The sequence below is a fragment of the Platalea leucorodia genome (genome assembly GCF_965183815.1).
Source record: "Platalea leucorodia genome assembly, chromosome: 1".
NCBI classification, from domain to species: domain Eukaryota; kingdom Metazoa; phylum Chordata; class Aves; order Pelecaniformes; family Threskiornithidae; genus Platalea; species Platalea leucorodia.
In genome coordinates, this window is record NC_138823.1 from 115686298 (window position 1) to 115707562 (window position 21265).

At 49.2% G+C, this 21265-nt stretch overlaps 1 protein-coding gene across 1 annotated transcript in view; it reads left to right on the forward strand.

Annotated features, from left to right (window-relative positions):
• The first annotated feature begins 2492 nt into the window (after window positions 1–2492).
• The window catches only part of EEPD1 (endonuclease/exonuclease/phosphatase family domain containing 1), a 67290-nt gene continuing 48517 nt past the window's right edge, over window positions 2493–21265 (forward strand). Inside the window, exon 1 of the mRNA XM_082304070.1 lies at window positions 2493–3722. Within this exon, the coding sequence (XP_082160196.1) occupies window positions 2869–3722 (854 nt within the window). The 5' untranslated portion in view covers window positions 2493–2868. The remainder of the gene's footprint in view (window positions 3723–21265) is intronic.

The following is a 21265-nucleotide window of genomic DNA, read 5'->3' on the forward strand; positions in this document are numbered from 1 at the left end:
TAAATACACTGAGCTTGGGATTGGATCGAAGATAAAACCTGGTATCTACCTGGGTTTCACAAGATTTATCTTCTGTTGCCTACACTGGCTGTCAATAATTTCGCCATTGTTTTTTCAATCATTTACTGACTGCACCCCATTTTTAGCTTTCTCATGTTAATGGATTGCCTAACACTCATGTCAAGCCAGTCGACTCATCTTTTTTTTTTTTTTTTAACCTTTTAAAACATAAACCAAGCCTGTACCTTTTCACATCTTTTGGCGCTTCCCAAAAATACTAAGACGTGTCAAAAGTTGACTCAGAGCTCAGTAAGCTCCCTGTAACTGTCATTTTCATAGTGTTGACAAAAAAATAAGGGTAAGGGGCTAATCGAGTGATAACCCCCCTGTTCTCCCCTGTACCCCCCATTAGCATGGATCATATTCAGGATTAGGTGATGGGACACCCATTGCATCCCTCTGAGCCCGCTCCCTCAGCTGCATCCAGCCTTGCAAGTTATCTCGCTGTTGCAGATTCAAAAAATGTTGAGTAGCTGCTGACAATAGAAAGTGCTGAACGAGAGGGACATCTGTTATTTTCTTTCTGGAGATGCTCCTGCCTTCTCTCTGAAACACAGAAAACCTAGTGCTGCCTGCAACGGAGATGATGTCTCAGATGGATTTTGGTGCTTTTCAGCTTCAAAACTTATTTAATGAGCTTGGATCAATTCAAAACAACCTGCTGTAGAAAGCAGAAGAGTATGTTCTCCGTTGAGATAACAGCTTGTGGAGCTGTTACCGTAATAATATTGCCTCGCAAAGGATACTTGTTTCAATGGTTAATTGTTTCCAGCTCTGCGCTGTGCATCATCCCAGCAGGATTAGGCCCAGCATGACTTTTGCTGCATTGGCCGCTGTTATCGCAGCGCACAGAGCACTTTCCAGTAGACGTGGAAGCATTTAATCACCTAAGCGAGCACTTTCTCCACTCCCAACAGTCAGCAGAGAGCCAATACCCTAATGCAGCCAGTACCCATTCCTGTAATGGTAATTAGCTAACTCTATTGCTCAGGCGAACGGGAGAGAAATGTGTGATCTGCAGCAGAATATCTAGTGCAAATGTTAAAGGAGCAGTGCCCCTGTGCAATCTGAAAGCCTGGTGCAGCCTGCACTCCCTTATGCACGTTGCGTTCTCCTTCCCCAAGAAGCCGAACAAATTCAGCCTTTTATTTTAGGTGAACCCGAATAATTTGTATTAACTTGCCATGAAAAATACATGTATAAGCTGCTAGTACAAGCTGTTTAATTCTAATTAATTATTAGAGGGCCAACTAAGAGTCTTGATGTTGAAAATATATGTGCACCATATCCTGTCTGGCTAAAAGAAATACATGTATACTGTCAGCACCAGGCAGCATCAGGGTGCATAACTGGCATCTGCAAGCATATGTTGCTCTTTCTTTCAGTTTTCCTCCACCTTCCTTTCAATTACACCCACTGATTATATTTTGGGTTCATTGACATTGCAGTCACTCCTGTGTGGGCACAGTCAAGCTAGTTTTAAACGAGCTTATGTGGCTACAGATAGCATTGCACAGTAGAAGCTGGGTAAATACTTTGGTGGCTTTACCAACATGGACTGTGGTGGGCTGCTGCGGCTCTCAGGGCACGAACAAACTCCGTTAAAGCCAGCTCAGGCACACGAGTGATACAGAACGGCGATGTCGGTGCAGGATGGTGGTAGTCTCGTCTCGGGGAAAGGTTAGGCACGCAGCAGACCAGAAGCCATGGGCTGAGGCAGACCTGGTATGCGGGTCTAATACATCCAAAAGCATCATTCTGCAAGGAGTTTCAGTTTGTTGAGCACTTTCACGATTGCTTGAGATGTGGGGGGAAAAAAAAGGGGGGGGGGGGGGGGGGGAAGCAGACTTAGCAGACTTTACCCAGCTGTATAAAAGCATAGTGCCTTCAACAGCAAAAGAAAGCCAGTGGAGATGACGGATGAGGCTTTCGTGAGGTCTGAAACCACACTTGCGCCCTGCCGGCGGCGGGGAGGCGAGCCCAAGGATCTTCAGGGCTGGGCACGCTGCAGAGAGCGGCTGAGCACCTGAGACCCCGGCGCCCCGCTCACCTGGAGGAAAACCCTGCCCTCAACGGCAAGGCGACAGCAGCGGGGCCGTGCCGCGTCCCCCTGCGCGCCCGACCCCACCTTTCGGGGGCGAGCGCCCCTCCTCACCCTCCCCCGCCCCACGCAGGCGCCCGGGGACGGGGCCCGGGCCCGGAGCCTGCAGGGAGACCCGCCGCGACGGCCGCGCCCGCCCGCCCCTCCCGCGGCCCCGGCCGGGCCCCGCCGGCAGCGGCGGGCGGCGGAGGGCGGGCGCGGCGCGGGTGACGCCCCGGGAGGCGGTGGCGGCGGCGCCCGGCCCCGCCTCGCCCGGCCGAGGGGGCGGGGGCTCCCGCCGAGCTACTACTACCGCCGGCGGGGCGCGGGGCAGCGGCAGGAGCCGCCGTGAGCGCCGGGGGCTGGAGCGGAGCGGAGCGGAGCGGAGCGGAGCGGCGGGCCGGGCCGGGCGGGCAGCGTCTGCGGCGGCAGCTCCGGCGCCGAGGGAGCGGCGGCGCCCCCGGAGGAGGGCGGGGAGGAGGAGGAAGGGCGCGGGGGCCCCTCCGCGGGGTCCGCCTGGTCGGGCGTGTGCTGTGCTGTGCCGGTGTCTGTCCGCAGGGTGCCCTGCAGCCGCCGCCCGTCCCCTGGCGCGGAGCCGCGGGGCGTCGCCGGCCTCCCGCGGGGGTCCATGAGTCGCGGGCGGGCAGCCCCGGCAGCGCCCCTCGCCCGCTCCCCCGGCTCCGGCAGCGGCCGCCCGGCGCGGCGGCGGTGGAGGAGGAGGCGGTGAGATGGGGGGCAGCCTGGGCTGCCACCGCTCCATCCCCCGCGACCCGGCCGACCTCTGCCACAGCCGCAAGTTCAGCGCGGCGTGCAACTTCAGCAACATCCTCGTCAACCAGGAGAGGCTCAACATCAACACGGCCACGGAGGAGGAGCTGATGACCCTCCCCGGGGTCACCCGGGTGGTGGCGCAGAACATCGTGGAGTACCGGGAGTACATCGGTGGCTTCAAGAAAGTGGAGGACCTGGCGCTGGTCAGCGGGGTGGGGGCGGCCAAGCTGGAGCAGGTGAAGTTCGAGATCTGCGTGAGCAGCAAGGGCAGCTCGGCGCAGCACTCGCCCAGCTCCCTGCGCAAGGACCCGGCCTCTGAGCACCACCTCTCCGCCACCAAGATCAACATTAACACCGCCACCCCGGCCCAGCTCATGAGCATCCGCGGCATCACCGAGAAGATCGCCAACAGCATCGTGGACTACCGTAAAGAGCACGGGCCCTTCAAAAGTATCGAGGACCTGGTGAGGATGGACTGCATCAATTCCTCCTTTCTGGACAAAATCAGGCACCAGATTTTCGCAGAGCGGTCCCGGCCCCCTTCAACGAACACCAATGGTGGCCTCAATTTCACTGCCAAGCCTCACCCCAGCCCCACGTCTCTGAGCCTCCAGAGCGAGGACTTGGACTTTCCTCCTGGGGGTCCAACCCAGATCATATCCACTCGCCCCTCTGTGGAGATGTTCGGGGGGATGAGAGATGGCAGACCTGTCCTGAGGGTGGCTACCTGGAACCTGCAAAGCTGCTCCATCGAGAAAGCCAACAACCCAGGCGTGCGGGAGGTCGTGTGCATGACGCTGCTGGAGAACAGGTAAGAGGCAGCACCTGACCCGTAGGCCCAGCTCCATGCAGGATTGTAGGTTAGTGGCTTTGGGGTTTGGGCACTCTAGAGTCCCATTGCAATCCTAGTGGGACTAGCTCCTTCCCAGGATTATTAAATGTTTCCCGCTTCTTGCATGGAACTCTGGTTGCGTCTTGATGCTGGGACTGTAGTGACTGTCCCTTGATAAAGCCGCTATAGTCCTTGAAAGGTGGTGGACCTCCTGAGGAGGTATGTGTCTACACACATCTGTGTGGGGAAGACCGAGCAGTTACGGTCGGTCACGTTGGGCCTGTTAATAGTTGGTCAAGGATTGTTTCTCTGTCAAAAGCCTTTTGAACAAGTCACGGAGGACTGTCTGTCCTGCCAGAAGCTGGGGGGGAATAGCAGGAGGAGGACTGCTCTGTATGTACCCTGTTTCTTACAGTGTTTCCCAGAGCATCTTACTGCCGGTTTGGGAGGCAGGATGCAGCGCTACATCCGCCTCTCTCAGAGCTGCCAAGCTGTCCTCTTCTCCAGAAAGTCTTGTTTGGGTGGTGACCTCCTTAACATCAGCATTGGCTGTAGTCTGCTCTGCCTCGGATCTGCTCCTCAAACCAAAAGGCTTGAGAGCACGGTCAGGATGGTTTGGGCTGTGTAACAAGCGTGGAATGCCAAGGCTCGTCCCGCAAGGGTGACACCACTCGTTAATGAGCGGTCATGGGGCATCTGCTGAGCTGGAGGGACCACTCATCCTTGGGGGTGCGAGACGGGGGGGCAGCGGTCTGGGGAGGCTGTGCTGTCCCCGCACCAGGCGGACCCACGGTGGGCATGTGGGCATGGAGCAAGGTCTGTTTGTGGTGTGGTCAAGTGGCATAGTGTTAATGGCTGAGAAGCTGAGATGGTTTGGTTTGGGTTTTGTTTTTTGTTTTTTTTGAGTAAGGTAGTCAGGCAGCAGTGCTGGGGATGTCTCTCTTGCTAAACTTTCTGCTTGATACAGAAATGTAAGCATGTAAAAAGGATTTTGAAATCACTATCACCCTTTCCTCTCCACGTGTGAAATCTGTCCCAGCTGGTCTGGCATTTAGTTTACAGCATTGGGAAGCTAACTTTTCTTTCTGGCTTTTATTCAGACTTCCAGCTGGAAATGAATAGGGACAGGGGACTCTTAGACTTCTACGAAGGGGATATTGTGGGGAGGGGAAGTGCTGATGAACAGTTAATCTCTGGCAGTGCCAAGAGCGCTGTCCTTCCCCAGTAGTATGCTGAATAATGGCTCTTGTCGGTGTGGTTGCAGAGGTCAGGCATGTGAGAAGGATGGTGACAGTGATGTGACGTCCTGCGCTGCAGTACAGTATTTGTGGTCGGGGATACCTCTGCTGTGCACTGCTTGGGAGCCTGATGCTCCTGCATAGGAAGCATCTGTCATCTCTCAGCCATTGCTGTTTGATGGCCAAAATAGAGATGACAGTCCAATGGGGGTATTCAGATGTTATGCTGATGGCTTCAGCCTAACATCTTTCAGCATTCCTCGGCTGCTCCGCTAGTTCAGGTATCCCGTGCTTCCCTCTTTGCCACTGCTCTCGTTCTTTTGTGAGCAGTTGGTTGGCCGGAGCGGACCTCAGGATGAAGTCTGGTGGGGCTGGGCATCAGGGTGGGGGGCAGAGGCGGACAGACCTGCTGAGGAAAGAAACATCTCTGATTATCACTGGTCTCAGGATTATTCTAATAATCCAGTTTTGGAAGAAAAGTGACTTTGATTTATTTTTATTTATTTGCATATATATATATATATGGTGGTTTTTTTTTTTTAAGGACCTCATCCAGTAAAGTGTTAACTGTCTGTCACTTGTGCATCTTCAGCATTTTGGGGAGGAAAAAACAAAACAAAACAGTCCACCTATTAAAAAAGCTAGGCAGAGAAAGTGACTTATAAAATAAGCCTGTGTTAGCCCAAGCTGGCCACTGTGTATGCAGAGCGTGGCCCTAGCAGTTTGGTTTACTTTTGCTCTTAAACTGCATGGTACTTTGTTTCCATCCAGTTTAGCAAACAGGTACTGAGTTGTGCTGGGTGGTGTGAAAGGTCTCTCTGATACTTTGAAGTTTAAAAGCAGCCTGATGTAAGCACTTCTTTTTGTTCTGTTTTATTGCATGTATATGTGCCATCAATCACACAGGGAGAGTACGATGCAATTGTTTTCTGTACTTGATCCTATCTGTGATAACATGAGAAACTGGAAAGAAAAGAGAATAATGTGCATCCACAGACAAGCCTGCAAAACTTTCCTGGGAAAATAAATGTGGGAACAGAAAAAATCAACACAATGCAGGAAAAAAGTATACATTGGGAAAAGTCATACTCAGCACCTCAGGGAGGAATTTCCTTTTGCTTGTGCTAGCATTGCTGAGGTCAGTGGAGCTTTGCAGCTGTAAAACAGTCTCAGCTGAGGCCAGAAACTGCCTTCTTTCTGTCTGTGAACTCCCTGGTCTCCCTCCTGGCTCTGGTCATGTACCCTGGGAGCTGATAAAATGCCTTGCAAACTAATCTTTGCCCAGGTAAATCAACTTCGGTTGATAATCAGCTGGAGAAATTAATCTCTTGTTTCTGCAAGCGAGAATACGCTGCTGCACCAGGCTCACCAGCACTTCAGCCTCACGACATCCATGGGGCGTGTGCCTGCTCAGCACGTGTCCCACACCTGTGGCTGAAGTCTCCGGCTATGACCCAAGCTGTTGCCTGGTGGATCTGGAGGCTGTTTAGTCTGACAGCAGGCAGATGCTCTCACGAGCTACGCTGATGGGCACCTGCTTGCTGATGTACTTTGTGCACGGCCGCCCTCACGTACGTAAGCGTGCTCCTGCGTGCCAGTCCCTCGTAGTCCGGGGTGGTCTCAGGAGCTGGAGTACTGCCTTGTTGCAGTACTCCCATTGGAGGACCTGCCTCACCTGGCTTTTTAAGTCCAGGAATAAAGCACAGCAAGGCAAGAAGACTGTATTAAAACTGTGTAAAGAGCAGTAAAGGATCTTAATTTGAGATCTCGGGGACTTCCATGCCAGTTGAAAGGCTGGTTTGGGGTTTGCTTGGGTTTGTTTGTTTGTTTGTTTTTCTCATGACCAGTTCACAGCAAGTAGCTTTGAGACCCCTTCGGCTTGTTCTTTCAGGAATTAATAACGGGGACAATTACTGCTCGTTTCCAGGTGGGGCTAGAAGATTAAGGTCCTCCTGTCTTCCAGCCCTGCATAGCCTTTGCACTGAGGGAACAGTTGTGCAGGAAAGAAAGAGGGCTGTGCCTTCATTCAAAACAAAAAGCAAGAAAATGTCATCATGTAGAGTAATCTGCTGAAGCGGGGAGGGAAAAAACCAACCTAAACCTTCACACTCATGCCCAGAATTCCTAAATTTCTGAAGAGCAGCAAAGGGAATGTATACCAAATCAGTGAGCATGACTACTACTGCTAAGCTATTTTGAAATTCATTGCTGCAATACAAAAATAATGAAATACAGCAAGGTCCTCACCCTCTTTCTCGTGTTACAAGGATCTATGTTTATCACAGTGTTTGGAGTGGAGGAACGAGGTGTTTTCATTCAGAGGACTAGAGGGTAATTTTAGAAGAGATTAACATGATGAACGTGGAGGCGAGCGTGATGCATAATTGGATTAAAGTATAAAATGTGAGGTGAATTTGCCCAAACCTGCAATGTTTCTTGCAGCGTTGTGCAGCAAACCTGGGATTTGTTGACAGGGGGTCAGGGCTGACCTGTCTCTGGGGGTGCAGGTCATCCCCTCCAGCTGACCTCCATGTCCTCCCCATGGAGGGGGGATGAAGAAACCAACAGCTTCTTCTCACCAAAAAAAAAGAAAAATATAGGGTTAGGGTAGCATGATCGAAAGGGCGAGCAAGTTCAAGTCAAAGGCAGCAAATGTTTTCATGGGGAGAATAAGTAGTCCCAGCAAAGATGTTTCCTCTGGCCAAGGTTGGTGGAGGTACCCCAGAGCTGTGCTGTACCCCAGGTCCGTAGGGAAGGGCACTCTTTCCACCCCTCATCCATAGGCCTGTCCCTCCTGGCCGGAAACCGAGCTTGTGACTCCCACGACACCCCGTGACCGCTCTCTCCGGCTGTTAGGTGCTGGGGCGCCTGCTGGGTGACCGCATCGAGAAGCGTGACGCAGGCGTGTGCAACACCGACCGATACACAGAGCATGCTAAAGGTGCATCCTCTAGTTTAATTGCTTGCTTGAAAGTTTGCTAGTAGCCGAGGGCAGTGATCCCTTGTGCACCTTTCCCAGCATGGTTTGCAGCGGATGTTTTCCAGCTGGTTTTTGTTAAGCTTTATAATACTGAGTGGTAACTTTGTGAAGACCTCTTAATTGTTTTGTTTTGTTTTCTTGTAAGCACACTTTGCAGTTGAGTAAATCAAAATTGATAGAGGGTCTGAAAGCCAGAACTTGCACTCTCTCTCAAAAAATTTAAAAATAAAAAAGAGATGGGAGGGAAGAGGAAGTGTGTGGCAGGATGATGGTGGGGTACCAGGGTTGAGGCTCAGGTCCACGGAGCCCAGCTCTGCTTCCTTCCAGATGTCAAGCAGTTCAGGCTGCTCCTTCCCTCTGCTGCTTGCTTCGGTCAGCTTCTTGGTGCGGTTACACCTTCTAGATGCAAAAAGTATAAGTAATACCGCCTTAACATCTGTTGCAAAAATCACAGAACCATAGAAGAGCCCAGGTTGGAAGGGACCTCAAAAGATCATCTGGTCCAACCTTTTGTGGGAAAGGGGGCCTAGATAATTTCATCTAGCACCCTGTCCAGTTGCACCTTGAAAACCTCCAGCAGTGGGGGCTCTTCTGCATCCCTGGGGAGGTTGTTCCTGTGATTGACTGTTCTCACTGTAAAAAATTCCTTTCTTACATGTCTGTAGACTAACAAATACAAGTACCAATATAAGGTTTGTACTTAGCACTGATTAATTTTTTTTTTTCTCTTCTTGGCTTGGTTTCTTGGACAGCAAGCCTCTGTGCTTACCCTTTAGGAACATGTCAGCCCCTCTTCCTCCCCCAGCTTTGTAACCAGTTAGCTCTTTTCACTTTGGTTAGATAGAAGCGTAGAAGTCTCTCAAAGGTAAGAAGTTAACCTTAATTTCTGTGACTCAGAGACCCAAACTGGTGTTCCTGCTGGGGGAAGGGTAGGTTAACCTCAGCCCAAAATTGCCTCCTGGCAGGCAGTGGGTGGACAGGTAGTCCCTGGGTAACTCTCACTGTGCCACCATACACTGAAGCTCTTATTCCTAGTCCTACCTACCCCTGGTAGGTGTCCCAGGGGAGCGGTCACCCTAAACACATCCTCTCGTCACCTAAAAAAAAAGGCAAGCTCCTGAACCACCCTCTGGAGGAGCTTCTTTCTATTAAGAGATGGGGGAAAAAGCCATTTCGTTCAGGTCCTCACACTAGGCGCTGGAGGCAGGAGAACCACTTTCCCATCTCTCCCCTACATGAAATAATAGGGTGGGGGTTTTGTTTTCCTTTCCAATCTCTTAGTCTGGACTGAGAAGTAGGGTCAGTACAACGGGCAATTATTTACTACTAGGGCTTGATGCTTTGTTTGGGAAGGGCTGCGGTGTGTTACCTTGCCTGCTGGCTTGTAGCCGTGTTTCCTGGCAGGATGATGGAAAAGGATCACACCCCCTCAAACAGACATGGTAGTAGTGCATCACCCCCTCAAATGGACATCGTAGTAGTGTAGCGATGGTTGTACTTGCATGCTTCGGAGGCTCAGCACCAGCTTGTATTTGTTACTTCTACTCTGTCGCTGCAGCTCTCGGTGGCCTGGCAAAGCCCCGAGGTGCATCTGTTTTATGTCGCTTTCTTTATACAACCGCTTGGTTTTTCTCCATCGGGTTAATACTAGACTGGAGCCTTGCCAAGAATAATTCCCCTGCAAGAAAAGATCAGGAAAGAGGGCCTGGCTCGAGTAACCTGACTGTGCTAATAAGTCTTAAACGGCGAAAGAACAAATACACCCTCTTCTCCTTATGTAATAGGGAGGAAATCCTGCCTCCTGCAACTTCAGGAAAAACTTGAGAAAAAAGGAATTGTTAGATGATATCTTCTATGTGCACTTCACAAAGGGATTTTTATGAGCAATAGAAATGCAGATGCATGTAAAGCCACCATTAATTTGCACTTTCTAATACCTCTGAGAACAAAAAAATGGGGTGAATGGAAGAGCTGTTGTGTTTGGGGTTTTTTGGGTTGGCTTTTTTATTGTGTTTTTGGGGTTTTTTTGGCCTCCACCTATATGAGATCAACAATATTTTACTTGCTGGAGACAAGTGGGAGACTGAAACTGCCTTCTGCATACCATCTGGCAGGGGAAAGCAGCAAGATCTTCTCAGGTCAGACCCTGAGTCACATCGTTTTCCAGTGAAATGAAACTCTACTGATTTACTCCTGTTCAGGATTTGGCCCATTGCTTTGTCTATGCCAAATCCCATGAAGGCTGCGCCGCTCAGTGCTAAAAAGCACGACCGTCTCCTTGGGGGTTGAGGCTCCTCAGCAGTACTGCTCCCATCTTGGGTAGGGATCCCAGCCCCTTTCAGGACTGCTGCTGGGGGAAGAGGTGATGTCAGTTAATTAAATTAATTAAATTCCATTTCCCAGCCTCTGCTTCAAATGGATGCAGTACTGAGACCCTTTATATGGGCATTGCCGGCTCCTCCTGTAGGAGGTGGGTCGCTTGCTCAAGATACTTTGCAACTCCGGAGTCTTTGCAGGAGATATCAAAAGCAGTGAGTGGACTTACAGCAAGATCATGAAGGATGTACACCATCCTCGTGTCCAGACTCTTGGAGAAGGCATCTGGAGTCATGTGTTCTGCTGGAGATCTTGGAGGTGGATGTGCTGAGCTATCTGATCCTGCTTGGTCTCTGTCGACAGCTGTGGATCTGCTGGGTTTGCCACGGCCCCCACAGCTTTCCTGCCCTGGACATGACACAGGAATGTAGGACAGGCCCTTGAAATCACCCCCGAGTAATCTTCCCAGGGATTTTCTCTTTTAAAGGGAGGTCTGGGCATCTTGTTGACTTTGAACAACTGCCTCGGGGTATTCCTTGAACATCTGAGAGGCTGTATCTAACCAGCCATTTTTATCTGCTTTAAAGTTGAGAATGTAGCTTGGAAAATGGTATAGTTAAAGGCTAATTTATCCATATAAAATAAACCTTATTTTTCTCCTTTTTAAAATTATAATCATACCCTGCCACTGTTACTTGTGCCATAAAGCCTGACTAAAATGGAATGGATCAGTGGGGAAAGCGTTTGTTCATATATATATGTGTGTGTGTGTATGTATATATACACACACACATATATATATGATAAAATACATATATTTTGTTTGTTTGTTTCTCCCAACATGTGTACTTGATACATCTGGCAGCACTTAACGGCTGTGTAGTTTCAATCCATGCTTTCTGGGCTCTTCTGCACATTTATTTCATGTCACTAGCTTCGTGTTGCAGGTCGCAGGTATTTTGATAAACCGGAGCGGCCAGCTTACTCCTGCAGATCCTACAGGGTTTGCTGTATTACACGCGGCAAAGATGAAATGGGTTGGCTGATTTACAGTAATAAATTGGTGAATTAGTCAGCGATGCTGTACTGCCTTCTCCTGAATCACAAGCAGAGGCCACAAGGCTCTAACCTCATCCTGCCAGACTTTTCAGAAAGCTTGTGCCACGCGACTATAGAAGACAGACTAGGTATCTACACGTAGGGCTCCATCCTGTAAACAGAAATCTTTAATGCTCTGTGATTCTTCTGCGGTTTAGGAGCTCACGGTACAGCTGCAGGAAGGGTGGTTTTCTAGTGTTGGCTTTAAAAAGAGCAATAGGACTGTTCCTGAAGGCAAAACTGCTGCTGCTGTTCTTACCAGGAAAGAAAGACCAAAGGACTACAAACATGGGAATTAAATACTCCAAGTTCCTGAGAAGGTAAGAGCCGAAACTCAGTCAGTCCCTCTTAACCAGAGGAAAACACTCTCTCTGCAACCAAGTGCTGGTCTGGCTCACTGTGAACACGGGTCTCTGTGAACAGGGACATTTAAGGGAGAATCTGGTTTTACAGATTTAGCTGCACCCTTCTTGCTGGAGTTGGGCTTCAGCGTGTTTCCTACAGCTGCGTTGTTAGGAGGACCCTGCTGCTTCAGCCTCCAATTAGCGTTTCTCTGGGAGTCTTGCCCAAGCAATGATTTCAAGGCTTGGCCGGATGAGCAGAGGAAAGTTGATAGGACACAGATTACAGTGTGCACCTAACTTATTTTTGAGTCGCATTGTTCTTCACTGCGATGCAGGTGTATGCTGACAGACGGAGGCACAGTGTCCTTACTGAAATAATTACAATACGCTGCAGTAATTTCTCAACACCATTATATGGTGTGGTGATGGAGACAAGAACCGTGGCACATTATTAATAACACTGCTTAAAAATAGGAACTCAGTGGCTTCTTCATTTCCAGATTTTTTTATTTATTATTTTACATGAGGGACTTTGCTTTGTTTGAATAATAGCTGGCAATCCCCACTGATTTATCAGAGAATGAAAGCATTTGGTGGCTTTGCTGATGGGAGGGTGAGACCTACGGAAGACCTCCTCTCCAGCGTTGGAGGTCTGGATGTGCTTTCCACGCTGCTTCGGTCTGGTCCCCTCTCTCGTCTCGGGCTCGCGTGATTCATGTCTGGTTCTGAAATGCCCCATAAGATGCCAAGAGCAGGTTGGGCATCGTGTCAACAGCAGAGGCACAGTGAAGGGAATACGTAGCTATGGTAAAAAAGATGTTTTCTGTTGAGAAACCTTTGGCATATGCAGCATATCCATGTCCCAGTCGAGCCATGTGGCATTTTCAAACGGCACGAGTGTTTTAAACTGCTGGGTCACCGGCGAGGAGGATCAGTGCCGCTGACCTCCTTTCCATCCCTGCTTCTGGGGGGTTTGTGCAGGCAGGAGCCCAGCACCAGTGCCGAGCTGTTATGTTCAGTGCCTGTGGTAAAATTATTAGAGGCCAGTTAGTAAGAGAAATACATTCACCCTGCTCGTGCCCCATGCATGTGCATGTTCCAAAAGTTGAACTATGTATAAAAATATAACTAAAAAAAAAAATTAATTCTCATGGAAAAATACATTTGGGATCATATTGTCATCCATGCTAAGGGTGGCCAGAAATACTGGGGTTACTAAGCACGTTGTGTTTGCAGTGGAATAAATGCAGCCAGCTTGTGCAGAGTGGGTTGGAGTCCTTCTGTCTGACAGGGCTATGCAGGCTGTCTGTCTGTCCTGTCTCTAAGTCTGTCACGGGGTGGAGGGCAGAGCATAGTAATGCCCTCCTGCTCTTTCTGGGGAACATCCCACGGGGCAAAGCTATTCCTGGGTGCAGTTCATGCCATAGGTTTATGGATACGGATGAGGAGGAGGAATTGGAAAATTGCCTTTTCCTTCTGCGTGGCTATTTTTTGCCGTGTTTTTATAGGCGTTTCAGGTAACGTGCTCGAGCTCCTGTGCAAATTTAGCTACAACAGCTGTCCAAGCCGTTCACAGCTGAACGGGTTTTTAATGGGTTACTGAACAGCTAATTGATCAACAAGGCTTTTGCTGTGCGGCGCGGCGGCCGCCTTCCTGCCCTAAATCCCTCGCGCTCGTGACACACTGCCAGTCCTGCAAAAGCGCTGTGCCCTTCGCTTAACAAGGCTGGGGGCGGGGGGGGAGCATAAACCTCTCCAGCTCCAGCATAAAGAGGCTGTTGCTTTTGCTTTTGGACTTATCCTTCAAATCGTTTTATATTTATAGCTCTGTTTTCCCCTCTGCTTCCTTGTCGGTCCGTCTGTCGCAGGCCTGTGGGTGCAGAGGGGCAGGCGCTGTCCCGCTGGCCACCAAGGGCTTGCTCCAGCCTTGCTCCAGCCTTGCTCAGGGTCATTGCCGGTCGGTGCCCTCCCTGCCTCCCTCCCTCGCCCGGGCTCGGCTGGCGTAAAGGTTAGCAAGCTTTCTGCTGAACTGGAAGCAGCGTGCTGTTGGATATGCACTGGATGTTAACTTAGAAACCTTGTGTTTGGTTTCTTTATTTATTCTATTTAAGCAAATAAGACCAAGTTCGCCTCTAGCTTAACGCCACTGAATTGCAGAGTGTTATGGCAGAAGCCATTCTAATCTGGTATTGAAAAAAGAACTGTAAAATAGGCAAGTTTGTGGCTTTTATGCATGCAAAGTCAGTTCCGTAGGTTTGCTATTGTTGTAGCACATAAAATTACTACCTTACTCCTCGTCTTTCCTCCTTCTAAGCAGATTAGAAGATGGAAAAGTGTGAGCCCCTGTCAGGGAGGATAGTCTGAGCTGGGAAGGACCCATATTACATGATTTAAAACAGTTTGTGTTTTAAACAAGGCAGCAATTTTCCAGTGGTAATACCATCTTAAGCTAACACGGGCAGATCTGGCTCTTCTACTGGAGGCAGTGATGGGGTCCACCTGCATGAGGACCACCTTAGGGAAGCCTCTGAGTTGTTCCCCTCTCGTGGCGTGTGGGGCTGGTGGTGGTGAGGCACGTACCGGCACCCCAACACGTAGAAGAGGAAGTACGCTGTGCCTGCGCGGGATCCCTACCACGTATAAAACATCAGAGCCGCTGCCGAGTTAAGTGTGAAAATAAATGTTATTGGCAGGAAAATGCTGCAGTGGTACCTGACTACACTTTGCAACCTTTATGCTGACCAGCCTAAGTTTACCTATGATTTCGGCAGCAATGGTAGTGTAATTTTTGGCTATCTGTCTACCTGCTAGTCCTTTGTACAGCTCTTTCTCTTATCTCTAGCTGTGTTTACACTCCCCCTTCGTAATCAATGGAGACTGCGCTACCAGCGCTGCCTGCTGTCCTCCGCACTGGCCGCCCTCCCAAAAACACGGCATTGAGCAATGAGCAGCCTGTGGCCTGTGTGAGGGCAAAGGGGCTGGTACAGCTGGCAGATAGCTCAGCCTTATTTCCAACGCATCTCAGAGGGATCTCTTGGTAAAGATGACCCTTTGGTTACCAAAAAAAACCCCCCATGATTTCTTGTTTTAATTGCTTCTGAGTTCTGTGGTGCAACGTAGCACCGCAGAAAGGGAAACGATGGCTTAAAGGACAATATAAAGGTTCAGCGATTGAACAGTCCTCAGTCAGCAGCTCGTGGATTTAATAGATATTTGGACAATTTCCACGCAGAGCTGCTGGCAGTAAAAATTCTGGAAACATTTCCCGTAGATGAAGGTTGTGCTGCACAAGCAAAAGACACCTTTAAGCATGTGGTGTTTCCCATTTCTTTTTTAAACCGAGACCACTTGGATGTGGCTGTGGTTTGACTTGCTTCTCCTTCCCTGTTGACTTTGCGTGTGTGTAGAGTACAGCTGTTTGTTGAGGAGCTGTGTGCAAGGATGGTGGTGGCACTCTATATTGCCCAGCTGTGCGCTCCAATTTGGCCAAAAGAAAGTGAAAGTAAGAAGATGGGCAGATTCCTGTTTACTGGTTATCCATAGGTTGAAAGGAAATTGCCTCATAAAACCTGCCTCTATCTTTGACCTGGCCGTCAAAGCTTGCTCTCGTAACCTGAACGTGACCCCCTTCCTTGTCTTCTCTCCAGTCCGACTGAACTACAGCCTTTCTGCTGGCTGCGCTTGGCTTTTAGATTGTGTTGCCACAACTTGAGCGCTTCCAGTTATTGCAAGTGCATTTCGATCAAGCCTTTGCTTTCACACCATGACGGTTGAACGGTATCATCTCCCACCTATGAGGCCAAGGACTGCAGTTTCCTTGGATCATCCGTGATATCTCCCTCAAAATCATTTTAATGCTGTCGTCTTGTTCCAAAATGTGCTGCAGCATTTCTTTCTCCTCTGCTGAAGCCTCTTGCCAGACAGTTTGAAAATCAGTACCTTTTAAGTTATCTCAAGTTTCAGGCAAAACCTGCTTGAAAACTGCAGCCTTGCCTTTTATTTCAGGGGGCGTCATGAGTTCTTGCAAATAGAGGAGGTTCCTGTACCATTGGTTTAAAGGAAAAAAAAGTATTTGTGTTTTTTGATTTCTGTTCCTCAGAGGTACTTAAAGCTCTGCAGAAAAATACCTTCTTAACTTCCTGACGTGTTGGACGTGGAATTATTTTTAACTTGCAAAAGCAGTTGTTTAAAAGGAGTTTGTATGTACATTAGGAGCTTGGCAGCACAAGCGCTCAGCATTTTTTTCCTATCTTCAGATGAGCCTGATGATGCTGTACGGGTGCATGCTGCACCAACAGTTTACAATTCCTTTTCCATATGCATCTTATCTTCCTAAAGATAGTGTCTGGAGACGTCAGCTCTTTGAGGAGAGACTGATGAATTTATATCAGAAGGATCTTTTTGTCTAGCAGCTCTTCAACACGGTGCACTGCTCAGAATAGCTCTTAAAAAGAGAAAGTACTGGAGGAATATCAGCTCTTTCATGGCCACGTCGTTTGTCTTCAGTGCCTAGGTATGGCTTGATGTGGCTAAACCCTGGTATTTGTAGGAGAAAGCCTGAGTTGTCCATGCAAGACTCCCCTTGCTCCAGTTTTTAAAGTATTTATTGGTACATTTTGGGAGATTGTTTGGAGTCTACAGCCAGATCGGTGCTAAGTGTGGGTACTCTCTTAGTTGGTATATAAGTGTGTTTTTCTCTAGGAACATAAGTGTGGTGATCTGAAAACTTCAGTTCTTCCGGAGGAGAAATTTTGCCGGATGTCTATACTGTTATTCTTTTTTTTAGGGTGGGTTTTTTGTTGGGTTTTTTGTTTGTTTGTTTGTTTTTGCCTTTTTTTTTTTACTGCTCATGAGATCTTCCCAGGTTCATTATAACCTAAAGACTTGATCAAATGTTGTCCATAAACTTTGCCTGTGTATTTATCTGCTGCAGGATGATTTCATGTTATTGGGGAACAAGGGTCATTCATACAATAGCTTGAGTCCACTGTCCAAAGAAAGCACAGAGATTGTTGCTTCCATTTTTATTATTCCCCATGCTTGGCTCAAGTTTCACCTCCCAGGTCTGCTCCTCAAAACTGGGATGCTCCTGAAAACGCTGCCAAATCTAAAAGTTTGTTCCCATTGAGTTGGTGGTTAAACTTTGGGCAGTTTGCTTACTCCTTGTTTCCATGTTCCTGGGTGCTGCATCCAGTCAAACGCTTCTGCATGTTTCCCTGTCGCCCTATTTTTACATCCCGTTTTCCATACTGACATTTTGCCTTGTGGGTGCAATGAATGGCAAGCTTGATATTTTAGTACTCTGTTACGGCCTATAGGTATTAAATCATTGGTTTGATTGTTTTTATTGATTGTTTCTATGGCACAACTTTAGGAGGCAGTCATGCTAGCAAAACCTGTGCGAGTCGCACCTCTTCAAATAATCTGAAATGCTTTTCATGGAGCAATGATTACTTTATCCTCAGAATAATCCAGAAATGAGAATGAGAACAGTGTTTTCAAAGGGTTATAATTTCTGCTCCATGTACTTTGTAGGCCTGCAGGTGTGTAAGCACTGTTGAGAAGAATCACTGGAGCCCTCTTTATATTGCTTTATGCCTGATACTGAATCCAATAAAACAGTCACCGGGACTCAGCGTGCAATGTTCTCACTCCTGCTGCCTGGGGGTGCCTGCGTTACCACCTTCACCATTTATCTGCTAGCTTTTTGGGGGGTTATCACCCGCTCAGGCGGGAGAAGATAATGATCTGCAGCGCAGCAGAGGAAGGCATGGCATCGCCGTGGCTGGCAGGGAGCCAGGGCAAAACGATGGGGAAAGTCTTCGTGAGCGTCTACACGATCCTGTTTCATGCCCTGTATATAGTTCGCTGAGAGCTGCTTTATCCGCCTTGGAGCTCGTTACAAAACATGCGAATTATGTATAAAGCTGCATGAGGCATAATTTTGCACCGCCATGTGGAGCCCAGCGATCTCCTCCTCTCATCCCTTTCTAACTTCAGCTCCAATATCTGGAGAGCTCTGGGTCTGGCCAAGCAGGCTTTCTCATTCCCACAGAAGATCTGTGTTTCTAAGACTGTTTTGTGTTGAAGCCTCTGACCTAAATAAGGTTAAGGATCTGGACTACACAATTAGCACCCAACGCCAAGAAAAAAAAAAAGCTAAGCTCGAGCCACTGTTCCCGGCTTTGCCAGGGCCGGTCTGCATGCAGGGCTCTGCAGTCCTCTTGCATCCTTATGCTTTAAAGGCCATTCTTATGTCCAGACATCTCTGAGCCTGGCACGCAGGGGTACTCTGTGACGGGGAAGCTTTCAAAACTCCTTCCTGCGTGTCATTGTGCAGCTGGAAGCTGGGATTGCTTCCAGCTCACTGAAGACACTCTGACATTGTTCCCTCCTAATCCCCTCCTCCTTGCAGAGTATGGTTTTTCGGGAGGCTAGCATGTTCCCTTGTTGGCTTTCCGTGCGGGAAGACAAACAGCAGTTCATGGGAATAACGTAACCCCGAATTAGCGATGAGCCAAGGCGGAGGGCGGCTATATGGCGTGACGGTGGTACGAGCGCTCGGCTCTACGGCGCGCTAGCGAGGATGCTTAGCTAGCCGGGCTGGCTCATGGTGGTGCTCCATTTATCTGCTTGCTGGCCTGCCGTCAAGGAGCACAAATGTTCAGCACAGCAGGGCTCCTGGATTTCAGCAGCAAGAAACGACACCTCCCTCTCGACCCTGCTTGCAGTCACTTGGGGGGTGCTTTGCTGCTGGTTTGCTGTTTCTGTGTGCAGGTAGCCAGGGGAAATAAAAGCAGGTTAATGGGACAGGGAAGAGGATGCTTTCCACTGAACTGGCCTTTTTTCTTCCCAAACCCAGGTACAAGGAGAGAGAGAGAGAGAACAAGGTAATGAATATCTATTCAAATGTCTTTACAAGGACACCTTTCAGTGCAGGGATTTGACCTTGGAGGTTTGGATTGCATCATTTATAAGATGGTGGCCTTGAGGGCAACCCACCTGACACCTGAAGGTGCTGCTCCAGAAGACTCTGTGCAGCTCTTGAGGCACTCACAGGCCTAAGGAGACAGAGCAAATAAAGGACAAAAAGGAAATTTATTCCAGCTGAGTTATTTCACCTTTTCCTGCCTTCTAGCAGGTCAGGAGCTCAGGTGAAGTGAGAACTTCTCCCAGTACACCTGGCTGTGCTGCTGTTTGCTCTGCTGCCCCTTCTGATGTTATTGGCCACGGGTGTTTGGAGTGCTAAAGGAGTTGATTTGAGGAGAGGGAAGCTGGGGTAGAATTAAAGCTGTGGTCTGAGGCGCGCAGAGATGTGCTAGAGGAGCTCGTACGCACAGTTTGATCGCTTGGTTTTTCTTCAGGATGCCTCCTTCTAATTGTGAGAACCTGTAAACAGCTTTACCCATGAGTACCAGCCAGCTCAACTGGGATCCCTAAATCGATGGTGTATAGATGTAGGAGTCCCCTTTGCAGGGCTGGACCCTAACCTTCAAGTATCGCCTGTTCTGAATGTTCAAAAATCATGAATATAGTCTCTAAAAACAAGAACAGGATTAATTCAGAGCTACACTTACAAATTTTGCAGAGTGTTGTGATCTATAACCTCACACCTTTTGCATTCATTCCTCACAGCCGTGCCCTGTGGAAAGGGCTACGTTCTGCCCTGAGAAAGGAAAGCTGAAATGGGAGGTGGGTAGGATGCTTCACAGCCAGGTCCCACGTTGATATGCAAGATCTGCCGTTGTCCGCTGTGAGCTCTGAGGCACGTCCTGGTCTGACTTGAAGGGCACGGCAGTTGCTGCACCTCCTCCAGCTAACCCACATCCCTTTCGCCTCTCGCATCCTGTAGACGCGATGGGTGTTTCCCTTCTTGAAAGAGCGTTTCGGCGCGTTATTGTGTTTTGGGATGGGGGTGGGGGCGAGAGGAAAGCAAAAGCCCGACGCCCTGGCTCTGCTGCCTTAGGACATCAGATGGTTTGCCTGCCACGTAAGAGATTTCTTCAGCGCGGAGCTGGCAGTGAGGTGCTTTGTGGCAGCGTTGACTAATTCGTGATAGCAGTGTTTTCCTGCCAGGGAGGGTTTGATCCCAACAAAGTGTTGGCTCATCTCGTGATGTTACCCATCCCCCTTTGCACGCTGTCTTTGCATCTGCGCAGGCACGCGTCACCCCTGTTTGCTCACCAGAAGAGGTTGTCCCTCCGGCTCCCTTGCTGTGTGCCAGGGCAACACGCATTTATTTGGGTGTTTTATGACTGAGCAGAAATGCCACCATCGTTACTGTGTATGCACGTGGATAATGGCTTCTTACAAGGCTGGAAAAAAGCCGAGTTGTCTTTTTCTTTCATGAAGTAGCAACTGGTATTAAATAACCTGAGTTTCTTTGTGTAGGCAGAAGGTACGCAACTTACTGCTAAACGGCCTGTGTGTGCCAGCTCCTCCTGCGTGGTCTGCCAGGCTCCATGTTGGTGGGAGGGTGGGAGGTTTTGTAGTGATCCTCACTCTGCTCTTTCGGGCCATGGGAAAAGAGGACCCTGCCACCCAGCCCAGGGCCCTCCCTTTGCAGTGAAGGGGGGAGCATCTCTGCTGAGGATCTGCTCCAGTGACTGCTCAGCCTCTTTGTCTGTCTGTCCTGACTATTAAATTGTGCTTCAGCCCTAACAGTACAGTTTTTGCCTGAGCTATTCATGCTTTTCTCTGAAGAGAAGGAAATTCTCCTTCCTGCTCCTTTCTTCTACCCTGCTTTTCTAGGAAAGCTGTCCTTAGCATTTTTCTGTGTGGTTGTGTCATGAGGTGTTACGTGTGTTGTCATCTCCCCCCCGTGCTCTCCTAAAAGAGGAAGGGGTGACTGCCGCCTCTTCTTGTTTGTAGCCTTCCCTCCCCGAGCGTACTGCTTCCCTCCTGCGTCGCTGCGCGGTCATTCGCACAAGCGGCACTGCCCCAGGTGGGACCACCCAGGCCCACGCGTGGCTGGGGAGCTCACCTTCACGGCCTCGCTGAGCACCCTGGAGACTCGATAACAGATTGACTTTGCTCTACGGTGTCACCCAGAGACCCATCGTACTCCTCCACTCCATTAGGACTCCCTTTTTCTTTCCTTGAGCTCATTCCCGTGAGGATGGTGCTGCTTCATATTGACCTTATCCTGAATGAGATGCCAAATAGCAATCTTGTGCTTAGGTTTTGTTTTTTTTTTTTTTCTTCTCTCAGTGAAGTGCTGGTGAATGCTGCTGTACTTGATTTTTTTTTTTTTTTTTTTTTTTCCCCATCACCTGTGACATGGCTCATCTTTTCCTGAGAATTGGGGTTTGAGCCATTGGGGAGGCTTTATCATCTTGTACATATATGCCATAGTAATGATTTGAATCGTATTTGAAGGTTTAAACTAGTGAAAGATTGGTGAGCATCCAAGGGGCCGTAGGCAGATCTGTTGTAAGACAAAGTTGGTGCCATGTTCTGGAAGCCCCAGGTGCCTGGTTGCCGCCACGCTGGGAGAGCAGCCAGGCGGCTGGGAGGACAGACATCTGAGATGCCGCTCCTTAGGAG